The 12,426-nt window shown below is 40.8% G+C and overlaps 1 protein-coding gene across 1 annotated transcript in view; it reads left to right on the top strand.

The window, feature by feature from the left end:
• The window catches only part of FRAS1 (Fraser extracellular matrix complex subunit 1), a 449,198-nt gene extending 439,260 nt beyond the window's left edge, over positions 1 to 9,938 (top strand). The window contains exons 71-74 of the mRNA XM_015138463.3: positions 410 to 576; positions 2,980 to 3,185; positions 4,968 to 5,114; positions 6,212 to 9,938. Coding sequence (XP_014993949.3) covers positions 410 to 576; positions 2,980 to 3,185; positions 4,968 to 5,114; positions 6,212 to 6,805 — 1,114 coding nt within the window. The 3' untranslated portion in view covers positions 6,806 to 9,938. The remainder of the gene's footprint in view (positions 1 to 409; positions 577 to 2,979; positions 3,186 to 4,967; positions 5,115 to 6,211) is intronic.
• Positions 9,939 to 12,426: the final 2,488 nt, after the last annotated feature.

Genomic DNA, 12,426 nt, shown 5'->3' with positions numbered 1-12,426 from the left:
TCCCGAAAGTGAGACATGGATAAATAAAATTTTGATCAGGTCGAAAGAGTCAAAACCTCAGAGCATGCAGCTCTGGGAAGAAATCTAGCTGCGCTCCAAAGCAGGGAGTACTTTAGAAGTCAAAGAGCAATTCTGGGAGCCCCCAGAGTGAAAGGGCCAAAAAAAGCAAAGGATACCAGAGTCTAAAGACTAATTAATTATTTTTTAAGATTAATTATTTCTGTTCAAAAGAAATAACAACCAAATAAAGTCCTTTTACCATACACATCCCTTTATTCTGTGAATATTTAGTGCCCACAACAAATCTCTGTGTACAATCCTGAGGAAGGTGGGGAAGGGAGGGTGACTCAAATGACATATGCAACGCTGACCCTGCTCTCAAAGAGCTCTTGTTTCTCCTTGTGTTTAGATTCCTGATACCCATTGCATTCCAGCAGACCAACCGCCCTGTGCCAGTTGTGTATTCACTTAACACTGAATTTCAGCTCTGCAATAATGAGAAGGTGTTCCTAATGGATCCCAATACATCTGATATGTCACTGGCAGAAATGGATTACAAAGGAGCCTTTTCAAAAGGTAAGTTGCTTCCTCCACCTGCAGAAGGAGGCTCTGCCTGGATATGAGAAGCTTTTGGTAAGTTGCTGGACGGGCATCTCTGCTCATAAGCTCTCAGTCAGCTCCCCAGTAAAGATCCCCCAGGGTTGGTTCCAGGACAGCCAGGATAGAATCAAGGAACAGGCCCATTTCATGCTGTTTCAAAATCAAATCACATCTTGGCACTATAATGATTGGCAGTGTGATGTCATGGAAAAGCAATGGTCTGAGTAGCAAGAAGACTGGAATTTCCGATCAGATTCTAGCACATCGTCTAACTCTGGGTCAGTTATTTTCTCAACTCTCCAACCCCATTGCCTCCCAGTCTCAAAGGAATGCCAAACATGTATGTTCTCCATCATGCTTTCTCTGCTGGAAATGGCTCACTTCATGGTCACTTCTCCATCCATTTGCCGCAGGCTGGATTCTATCCTATCTTTCTCTTGTCAATGACACCAAATCGATGCATTCTAGCACTTTTTTCCTGTTGGGTTTCCTTTCCATCAGCTTCATCTGACACCATCTTGCCTCTCAGATGACTCCTTCTCACTGTCCTGTCCCTGGCCTTCATCCTCTGCCCCTTCCGTGTTAGTGTCCCCAGGTTCCATGCTTGGCTCATTCTATTCTTACTCTGAGTGCTGCCTCTGGTCATCCCCATGGCTTGGGCCATCCCTTTACCCTGAACTTCTTATACTCCTACTGTTCTGCGGCCACTTGATTTGACCTCATCCTGGATCTCTCCGAGCTTCATTTCTATGTTTCCATATGCAGATATGAAACTACCGAAGCTCTCCAAGCAGCATGTCTTTCAGACACCTAGAGATGCCTGAGACTGCACTTGTCTCCTTCCAAGCATGGTCCTCCCACATCTGCTACCCTACTGACTGCATCACCATCCTCCTGTGTGCCCCAACCAAAAATCTCAGGGTTATCCTCAACTTCCCCTTCCTACATCCCACATCCCATCTATCATTAAGATGAGTGGAATCTGATTCCTAGACATTTCTTGAGTTCATCCTCTTGCCTCACAGCTATATTTTAGATGCCTATCTCTAACTAGAGGATTAAAATAGCCCCTACCAGGTCTCTGTGACTGAAATCTCTTTGTCCTTGACCCATTCGCCATGTTTCTAAGGCCCAAGTGTGTTATTATGTTTTTGCTTAAAACCCTCCAGTGTTTCTTGTTACTTATATATTTGAGTCCAGCCTCCTCAGCACGGTTTGTCTATCTCCCCAGGAGCCTCTCCTGCCAGAGCTTCTATACATCCTCCACTCTTGTCACACTGACTTACTTAGCACCACATAGTAAATGTTTGGGATGAGCATTTGGAATTAGCTGGATTTGTGCTAATTCCAAAATCCTCCTACCGCCAAATCATTGCTGTGAAACCTTGAATAAGTTACTAAAATGGGAATAATAATTGAAGCTATATTTTGGGCTCTTGGTAGGATTAAGTAAGTTAGTTGCATGTAAAGAGCTTGGTGCCATAACCAACACATAGGAAATAATGCCTACACCAGGACTTATACCCTTGAAGCATTCAGTAATTTGTACATGGACTTTTTTTTTTTTTTTTTTTTTTTTTTTTTGCCTAGAATGTTCTCTCCTGCTTCTCACTCCCACCCCAAATGCACTGTCTGACAAATGCCTACGTGTGTTTCAGGATACTGCTCAAATATCAACTGTCTTGAAATCCTTCCATACCATTCCCTAGGCAGATTTCTGTACTTGGTTTCATGCTCTCTTAATATGACATACCTTCCTCTATTATAAAATGTAACAGTATAGCATTTGGGTGATTAATAGGGTATTGTGGTGGTTTGGTTTGAGAGCATAGTACCTTGACTTGGAATCCCACCCTCACCATTTGCTTGCTTTGTGACTTTCAGCAAATCACTTAGCCCCACTCAGTGCCAAGTTTCTCATCTGCAAAATTGTGAGCACTACATGAGTTATTGCATGAGAGGACTTGGTATAGTACCTGGCAAATAGTATAAGTTTGATAAATGTGAGTTATTTCAATCAATTACTTTGTGTTTGTTTCCACCCTCTCAACTGCATCTCACACACCTTGGTATACCCTATGCATAACAGAATACTTTGTTTCCCTTAAATGCTTAATTAATGCTTATTGGAAAAAAAAAAAAAAAAAAAAAAGAAGCAACAAATGTTCCCTAGCAAGAAAACTCAGAGAGAAAAAGAAAAGAATAAAAAAGAAGCAATAAATGAATAAATGAGTATTTTAGGGGCACATGGAATCATGGAGCTCTTCATAGAAAGGTGCTTTTCACTCTAAGGGAGCATGTTTAACCATTTCAACCCTTGACATTTGTTTTTCTTTCATCTTAAAGTCTGACCTAATTAATGCCTTTCAATCTTTTCAGGTCAAATCCTTTATGGCCGAGTACTTTGGAATCCAGAACAAAACCTTAATTCTGCTTACAAACTCCAGCTGGAGAAAGTCTATCTTTGTACGGGCAAGGATGGCTATGTCCCTTTCTTTGATCCCACAGGGACAATCTACAATGAGGGGCCCCAGTATGGATGCATTCAGCCAAACAAACACCTAAAACACAGATTCCTACTGTTGGTATGCTAAGTATTCTCACTATTAGTGTGAAAAAGCAGACACTTGAGCAGATTTCCTCAGCTATGACTTCTCCCTAAAGTAGATAGAGCCCACTCTTGATAGTTTCCTCTCTATATATGTTTGTGTTGTTGTTTCTTTCAGATCAGCTAAATACTAGTATATATGTGGTGGTTATGGTGGGTAACAAGACAAGCTTCTATTGACGTTCTAGGAAGAGGAAACTCCAGGCCAGTGTTTCTCAGAGTATGGTTCAGAGACCTGGAGTGTCCCCATATTCTTTCAGGGAGTCTACAGAGTCAAAATTACTTTCAAAATAATATGATGATGCTTTTTTTTTTCATACTTATTCCCTCACGAGTTTAGAGAGTTTAAAAAGTTTATCAATACAACTTCAGATTCCACATTGTAATGAATCTTTAAAAAATAACCACTCACCAAGTTTTGATTTAGTATCAAAAAAGAGGCAGGGTGTGGGTGGCTCATGCCTGTAATCTCAACACTTTGGGAGGCTGAGGTGGGAGAATCACTTAAGCTTAGGAGTTTAAGACAAGCCTGAGAAACATAAGGAGACCCCATATCTATAAAAAAAGATTTGAAAATTAACTGGGCTTGGTGGCATGCACTTGTAGTCACAGCTACTTGGGAGGCTGAGGTGAGAAATCACTTGAGCCTGGGAGGTCAAGGATGCAGTGAGCCAAGACTGCACCACTGCACTCCAGCCTGGGCAACAAAACGAGACCCTGTCTCAAAAAAAAAAAAAAAAGCCATAATTATTTGAAAAAGCTATTAACTGCATAGCTTTATGAGGCCAGATTTTCTTCATACACTTTAGACAAAACTGCATATCACAACTGATTGAATTCAGAAGCAGTTATGAGAATCCAGTTTTTTCCCTGAGATTACAAAAATGTAAAACATTGCCAGCTCTCTTTATTGGGGGAGGGAATGAATTTAGGTATTTTCACTAAAAAATATCTTACTTAACATGTAACGAGTTTCTTGTCAGTTTAAAATGAATTAATAAGTAAACACTTAGAATTTTTTCAGGTTTAATTTTTAACACAGTAAATGTTGATAGATGTAAGACACATAAAAACTCTCTGGGGTCCTTGATTTTTAAGTGTGTAAAGGGTCCTGAGACCAAATAACTTGAGAATTATTGGGCTAGAATAGCCCACTTTTTGCATTTGGAGATCACAAAAGCCACTGCATGTCCTTTTTGAAAAGGACAGTGGGTTCCCGGAGGTAGTGTATTAGTCTGTTCTCACGCTGCTAACAACGACATGCCTGAAACTGGGTAATTTATAAAGGAAAGAGGTTTCATTGACTCACAGTTCAGCATGGCTGGGGAGGCCTCAGGAGACTTACAATCATAGCAGAAGGAGAAGCAAATATGTCCTTCTTCACATGGCGGCAGCAAGGAGAAGTGCGAGCAAAGGGGAAAAAGCCTCTTAAAAAACCATCAGATCTCATGAAAACTCACTCACTATCACAAGAACACCATGGAGGTAACTGCCCCCATGATTCAATTACTTGCCACCGGGTCCCTCCCATGACACATGCAGATTATAGGAACTATAATTCAAGATGAGATTTGGTGGGGACACAGCCAAAGCATATCAGGCAGCCACTGACTTAAGGAGAGGGCTTTGCAACACACACTCTCCCAACCCAACCTAAAGCCAGGAGTGATGAGTACTTTTCTCTTCCCAGTCACTGCCACCTACCAATATAGTGGAACCATCTTTCTAAATCTTGCTTTTCTTTTTTCTGAAATCCTAGGACCGCAATCAGCCAGAGGTAACTGATAAGTACTTCCATGATGTGCCTTTTGAGGCTCACTTTGCCTCTGAGTTGCCTGATTTCCATGTGGTCAGTAGCATGCCAGGTGTGGATGGATTTACTCTAAAAGTAGATGCACTCTATAAGGTGAGTTTGGTGAGAAGAACAGAAGCTTAAGATCAAGTCTACTTTAAAGTTTGAAAAAAAAAAAGGAGGAGAACTGCAACATCTCTGGATTCTTCATCATTCTGCCATTCTTGCTGGCAGATCTTTTCTTATTATTGTTAAGCTTATCACCCAACCAAAATTTTCACATGTATCCCCAGTAGACCAAAACAATGATACAATTATTTAATTTGCATATAGTCACTTGTCACTGTGCACATCATGGCTGCATGTGACACTCCAGTTTTTCCTAAGTTCTTTTATATTGCATCCCTTTTTGGTTCTATGCTAGACCAGCTGATTTTCACAGACATATGAAAAACATTTAACAAAATCATAATACAATACAGCAATTTAGAATGGCAAGAATTACTACTATTTGATAAACAAAAATACTTTAAGTCTCAGCAATGAACATGAACTTTCAAGATCAAATTTCACTTTTTTTCTGCCTCCAAATATTAATCTGTGACCCTTCAGAACTATTATCACACTTCAGAAGTTATTTCAAAACCACGAAGGGTTTAATGGAGAAAGATGAGGGGGAGATAAAATACTTGATGATATAGCCTGATCCAGAAAGTGTTTAGAAAATGTTTGTCACGTATCTGTGTACTCTGCACACAGTGTATGTTTAGTGAATATTTTGTCCAATGACTCCATTTTCGCTGAAGTTCACCAATAAATAGTAAATTGACATAACATAATTGAAGGTCACTATAAATAAATGTAGTTTTTAATGCTATTATTTCACTGCTATCAATAAAGACAGACAAATATAAACCTTCACTTAGCGAAAGAGACCATGAAAGATAATTCCTTAGGCTATTCCGTGTACACATAGGGAAACAAAAAAAAAAAAGAATGTGAATAGCTGACTCAAGATCATCTTAATTTGGAAATAAAATATAACCCATATTTGGTTCAGTTCTCTATGTATTAGTAAACACCAACCATTGCTAATGCTTTTCTGGAAATCAGTTATCTATCAAGGCATATAGTGGCAATTATCCTTCCATTTCCTTTCTTCAGAGGTGTTCTGTGGGCAAGAACGACATGTTTGGTTTGTCCCCCTGCAGGTGGAAGCAGGACACCAGTGGTATCTCCAGGTCATCTACATCATTGGCCCCGACACCATCTCAGGGCCCCGGGTCCAGCGCTCTCTCACAGCTCCACTCAGACGCAACCGAAGGGACCTGGTGGAGCCCAGTGGCCGGCTGACCCTTGATGATTCCCTCATTTATGACAATGAAGGAGACCAAGTCAAGAATGGCACCAATATGAAGTCCCTGAATCTGGAGATGCAAGAGCCAGCGGTAGCTGCGTCCCTATCACAGACTGGGGCGTCCATTGGCAGTGCTCTGGCTGCGATCATGCTTCTACTTCTGGTGTTTTTGGTGGCTTGTTTCATCAACAGGAAATGCCAGAAACAGAGGAAGAAGAAGCCCACAGAGGACATTTTGGAGGAATATCCTCTGAATACTAAGGTAGAAGTGCCCAAGAGGCACCCGGACCGGGTGGAGAAGAACTTGAATAGACAGTACTGCACTGTGCGGAACGTCAACATCCTGAGCGAGCCGGAGGCGGCTTACATGTTCAAAGGTGCTAAAGTAAAAAGACTGAATCTAGAGGTCAGAGTTCACAACAATTTACAAGATGGAACAGAAGTTTAATGGAGGAGACCTGTGTGTATTTTTTTCTAAAATCATTTTTATAAAATGGGGGGAAATACTGGTATTTTTATAATCTCACAGATAAAAAAGGGAAAACTATAGCTTTGAGTGGCAGACGGCACACATCACATGCATCAACTCACAGCTGAGCTACCTCATTCAATGAAGAACCACTGAGACCCCAGAGTACTAGAGTGATTTCCATAGATCCCTGTGATAGTGTCAACAGCTGTACACAGCTCTTTAAGGCTGGTCTTAGAAAACAAATACTTTAGTATCAGGACAGGAGTCGAACAATTAGGTTAGCAGATTGAGAAGAGAGGACTGGGTAGTGTACCATGGCAGATCTCAGAGAGAAGAAGTAGGTACAGGGCCTTTGGTTCCCTCCCCCAGTCCCAGCTTTCTCCTACAGGGCTTTTCCTCAGCCCCCAGACAGCAGCGTATGAACTGCTGACACCCAGATTCCATTAAAAATTCTACTAATCAACACAACACATATATTTGCTCATGATTTCCACTTGACAGCGTATGCTCCTTGGCCTCTAATTGTACTTTGCTTTTCCAGAGCCCTTTTTATCTGGGGATTTCAATGTGCTTAAGTAGAATCCTCTGAAAACCATGGGAGCCTCCGTCTCCTCAGGCACAGAGAACTCCCTCCTACAAAGTGGGAGACTGAAACCCGAGTTAAGGAGGGGCCTGGCAAGTGTATCAGAGCACATTTGTGATACCCTTCACCCCAGGGAGGTGTCTTTGTTCCCAGTGGTTTATGTGGCACTGAGACATCCCTCCCTGACCAAGGATGCTGCAAAACAGATAAATGTACTATGGCCTTTTAATTCAACATTGCCATAAATGCTTTAAAGAAAACCCACCACACTTTCCTGCTACTCCAGGCTTTGCCCAGTCCCGTAATAGACAATCCATGTGCTTTGCTAGCTATGGGTTTTTATTGTGTTAGTGCTTCTGGAGAGTAAGTGATTCATTTGAATAAGGCAAATTAGGAGAAAGCCAAGGTTGGGGTGAAATCAGACTTAAGAGATACATGCTGGTTCTCCTTGCTGGGTGAGACACAGCAGACAGAGGCACTGTTCCTGGTGCAGTATTTCAGGGATTTCTCTTTGAGGGGTTCTTTTCTGGTAGCTCAGGCAATTATTTTTACCATATCAGCACATGACAAGGCCATGAATACATGGCTCTAAAATAATTTAGTGTTCAAGCCTCAGCTTAACTATTTTGTGTAGGCTACACACAGCTTGCTTTTGTTTCTCTTGTTTCTGCCTTATTGGCAGAAACATAAGCATGCATGCCATGTTGTTTTGAATTGGAGGCACAATTTCATTATTCAAGAGTAAAAGACATGTCCTCTTCTGATGCATGGCACACCACAGTCACCAAGCAAATAACGGAGCCTTCACATTGTGTAACATATGTATGAGAATGACTCAAGCTCTTTGAGAACATTCCAAACTCGTAACATTTCGCTACGAAAAGCTAGAAAGGATGAACTGTGAAAGGTTCTAGGCAGCTCTGTGAGACTCCAAGATCCTTGAAAGTAGGACCTTTGTGAGCCACGCCTTTCATTCTTCAGCAGTGCCTTGCGTGTAACAAGCACTCCAGAAATATTTGTTGAATGAATGAATGAATAGTGTCATGGGTGAATGATAGGGGAAAAAATTTAGGAAGGGAAAGTGAGAGAGTATGGTGGCAATATCACAAGGGAGGAGAGAGGAAAACAATTATCTTCTCTACTTGGATTATGAGATAATCTTTTACTTGGAGCAAAGAGACACCGCTTTACAAAGGCATGACTCTGGCAGTGGTCCTAAGGAAGCATGAACAGAAAATTCATAATAATGTATCAGCAGGAGATGAGATTATGAACTGGCATCCAGAACAGGAGATTTCGAAGAAAATCTGATTTAGCATTCTGAAATGAGTGTCAGGTTTTCAGGAGAGAATGAATTGGAGTGAGCCCAGAGTCTGAAACTCCTGACTGGTGAGATGCTACTTAAGACCAGGTTGGGCAATTCAGGGCAGAACTCCTAAATCAGCCTCATGGACACCCACAATTGGTATCTCATGGCTGGAGAGCTGATCAGGCAGGGCACAGAATCTCCAGAACAACCTAGAGAGTGAAGGCTAATTTGTAGAGGGAATTTTCATTTGGTCCATTATTTGTAACTGTGTAACTGCTCCAAGTGCCAGAATGCTTACACATTAAAGCAGCAACTTTCCATTTGCCCAAATATTCTTCTTGCACACCCCTTCCATTACTGCTGAATAGGACATTGCATGGGAAGAGTGCAGAGGTGGCAGAAGGAAGCTAGAGTGGGAAGGACTAAAGACTGAGCCCCAGAGTGCTCCCAGCAACTGCCACGTACAAGGTTTGAAATGACAAGGGCAAGAGTGAGATACGAAACTGTGTGTGAAAGGAAAGCCCTTGCAGTATTTCTGCCCCCCCTTTCTACATGTATGTTATTGAATGCCAGTACTTCTCTAGTGGATGCACACTTGTTAAATAGTGTTAAGAGACGTGGAGATGAGCTATACCCCTTTGATGTAGAATTATTCATTTGGTTTGTTTCATACTTCATCATAGGAATCAAGTAATTTGCTGACTAATGTGGATTATATTTCAGTCAAAGCTCTGCTTTCAATTTCTCTGATTTGCTCACTAATGCCTTGTGTGTGTTTTACTAACCTTTTATATCTTGCCTTCAACGGAGAAGGAACAAACAACTCTCAGTGGTTGCTACTTGCTATTATATGCTGGCTGTGAAGGTTAAAAGAAAGAATGGTCTGCACCATTTTTTCTGCCTCGCTGCCCTTTTATTGTACCCCAGGCCTCCTAGAGGACTCCTGCAGATTCTATTGTTGGGTGGGAAATAGTGTTGGAATGTGTTTGCACAGTCTTACGATATTCAGTCTCAGTCTGCTATAGGTATTTGTTATTCTTGGATACTATACACCTGCTCAGACTGAGTAAACATTTGTGGTGCTGTCAACCTGATTTCTTGACTCTCAAATGATTTTTGTATTTCCAATATGAATTTGTGTGTTATGAATTTCTGATTTCTCCAATAGTGTATGCCACTATATAAATTTGTATTAATAAATGACAGTCTGGTTGTTTTTTTGTTTGTTTTCCTATGTTCTTTTTAGATTATGTCTCTTATTAATATAGACATTGCTATTAAGATGGCAAAATTCATTCTAAAATTTGAAGCAGTCTTTTGGAGAAAACCCTTCTAATGAGGGTGAATCTGAGACACTCATTAACTGTGTTCAGAGTAAGATGCTGAATAAATTATATGTTCCCAGATTATCATAGGTCTTCTTTGGCAATCAGTTGAAATTCTGAGACAAAGAAGAATAATTAAAATTTCCATGTGCCATATAATAAGATGATGTTTGGATGTTTATATTTATTATCAAAACTTCTAAAGAGACGTGATATAGTATGAGGGTGGCTTATGTCCTTCTGTGCACATGCAAATATTTGAGCATACATCACCGACCCCGGAAAAGACCAAAGCTCCAAACGAGTTTACAGGCTCATGAAGGGAAAAATCAGAGTCAAAATGGAACTGTACCCAGTTGGTCTTTGCATTCTGCAAGCCTGTGCATTTGTGTGCCTTTCCCTTCTGATAAAACAAGTAACTGCCAATAACAGTGACCAGCAGGGCTCTGTTGGCACATTTGCAAACTCAGCAAGAGTTGAGAAAGCATGTTTATAGAAAATCTGGGGAAGGGATGCCACAACCAATCCTGGAAGTTGCTGAGATGCTGCCAGGAGCTTAATGTAAACTTCCAGTCCTCACCATTTCCTGTGATTATCCATTGCCTTAAAGCAGCCTCTCTGCCCTGGAGTTCATTTCTCTAGAGTGCAGAGAAACTACTAGGAACCAATGTAAGAATTGTTAGGATTGTCTATAAAAATGCTTCTGAGACTGGAAATGTCATGGCCATAAAATTTAGGGATCTGGAGGAATAGTGGCAGAAAATGAGTTCCCATTTAGAATTTAAAATGTCTCATAGACTGCTTTTGAAGAAATGTACTGGGAGTGGTGGAAGGAGACTATATTTGGAATGTGTTATTAGGTTCAGCTACCTGAAATTGATGATTTGATAGGTTGAAAATAGTCCAATATCAATAGTTTTGTATGTCTCAACCTAATATTAAGATACCACAATCTGTAATAGAGATTCTGTCCCCAAATGAGCCACAGAGAACTCTTAACTAGAACCCTGTGCACTGAGAGTAGCTAATGCCCCGGAATTGTTATAGGGACTATATCAAATGATATATTGGGCATATCTGGCAATGCTCCAATCAAGAACAATGACTCCCTTATATTCTGTACCTCATTCAGTCTTCATAACAACCCCATAAGACATAGTTGTCCTGGATAATTTCCTTTGAAAGTTTCATATGAATGTCAGAATTTCAAATCTTTGAAGGCCTTCACAAACACAACTTGATGTTCATTTAGAATGGTCCCAAGCTCCTATATCCTAAATTTAATGCTTGTCATGAAAAGTTACATCACTTGATTGATACAACAAAATAGACCTATGCTGCAACCGTCTCTAAAAAAGCTAGCAGAATTTTATCCCTAGGCTCATCTTGGTTTAAGGCCAAGTTCCAAGAGTACTCAGCAAGTTATAAAAGTTATTAGAATGTCAGTCTCTGGAATAATTTTCATAAATTGTTAAAAAAACTAGCATCAAGATATCTCAGTTCCAAGACTACTCAGCAAGTGATAGAAGTTATTCAAATTTCAGTCTCTGGAATAATTTTCATAAATTGTTAAAAACTAGTATCAAGCTATCTCCTTTAAACATCCCACTAAGGAATGCTTCAAAAATGAACCAGTGTTGGATACTAGCAACTCCCAAGAGTCCCTGTGCTGCTGATTCTGTTTGCTGCACACTGAATCTGCCCTGCCCTGTGCACTGGGAAACCGACATTTTATCAACTGCTTCTTCAAGGCCCCATTGCCTCTCGGCTTCTGGTTGAGGTTGGCCAAGTGGAACGACTGATGAGAGACAAGATGATGTGTGTTTCGCCTCCTCCCTGCTTCCTTCTGCCTTGTAATTCTGGGGTGGCTGCATCCCTCCCTGGCCACAGGTCTCGTGGGTTCTGATGAAACCACTTCCTTCCCTTGCCCATGCAAGGCTAGAGGTAGTCATAATTTCATCCTGTCCCTAGTCCTTGGAGACTATATCATCCCTGTGGATACCTAGGCAAACTCTGCCCATGCGTTTGTAAATAGCTCCTTTATTTGACTCTTTTTTCAGACCCTTTGAGTATGCTGTCTCTTTCTATCCAAACTCTTATACAGTCCTTAAATTCAGTGCCATTTGGTTCCACTTCTCTAGTGTAAATCACAATTAAATACCTGAACTGAAATCTTGTCTCAATTTCAAATTTGTTTGTTATTATAAAGAGTGATGTGCTGATAAATGCTTCCCAACTGACCTTTGGGGTAAAGGGAGGCTCAGTTTATAGTATTTCCTAGTTTTTGTGTTGTATATACTCCCACCATGGCTGAATGCAACCCACTAGAATGATTTCACTGAATGTGGAGTTGGGAAGAGATGCACAGAAGTACAACTTT

Source organism: Macaca mulatta, chromosome 5 (genome assembly GCF_049350105.2).
Source record: "Macaca mulatta isolate MMU2019108-1 chromosome 5, T2T-MMU8v2.0, whole genome shotgun sequence".
NCBI classification, from domain to species: domain Eukaryota; kingdom Metazoa; phylum Chordata; class Mammalia; order Primates; family Cercopithecidae; genus Macaca; species Macaca mulatta.
The sequence above is the reverse complement of the archived record's forward strand: the minus strand, read 5'-3'. Positions and strand labels throughout refer to the sequence as shown.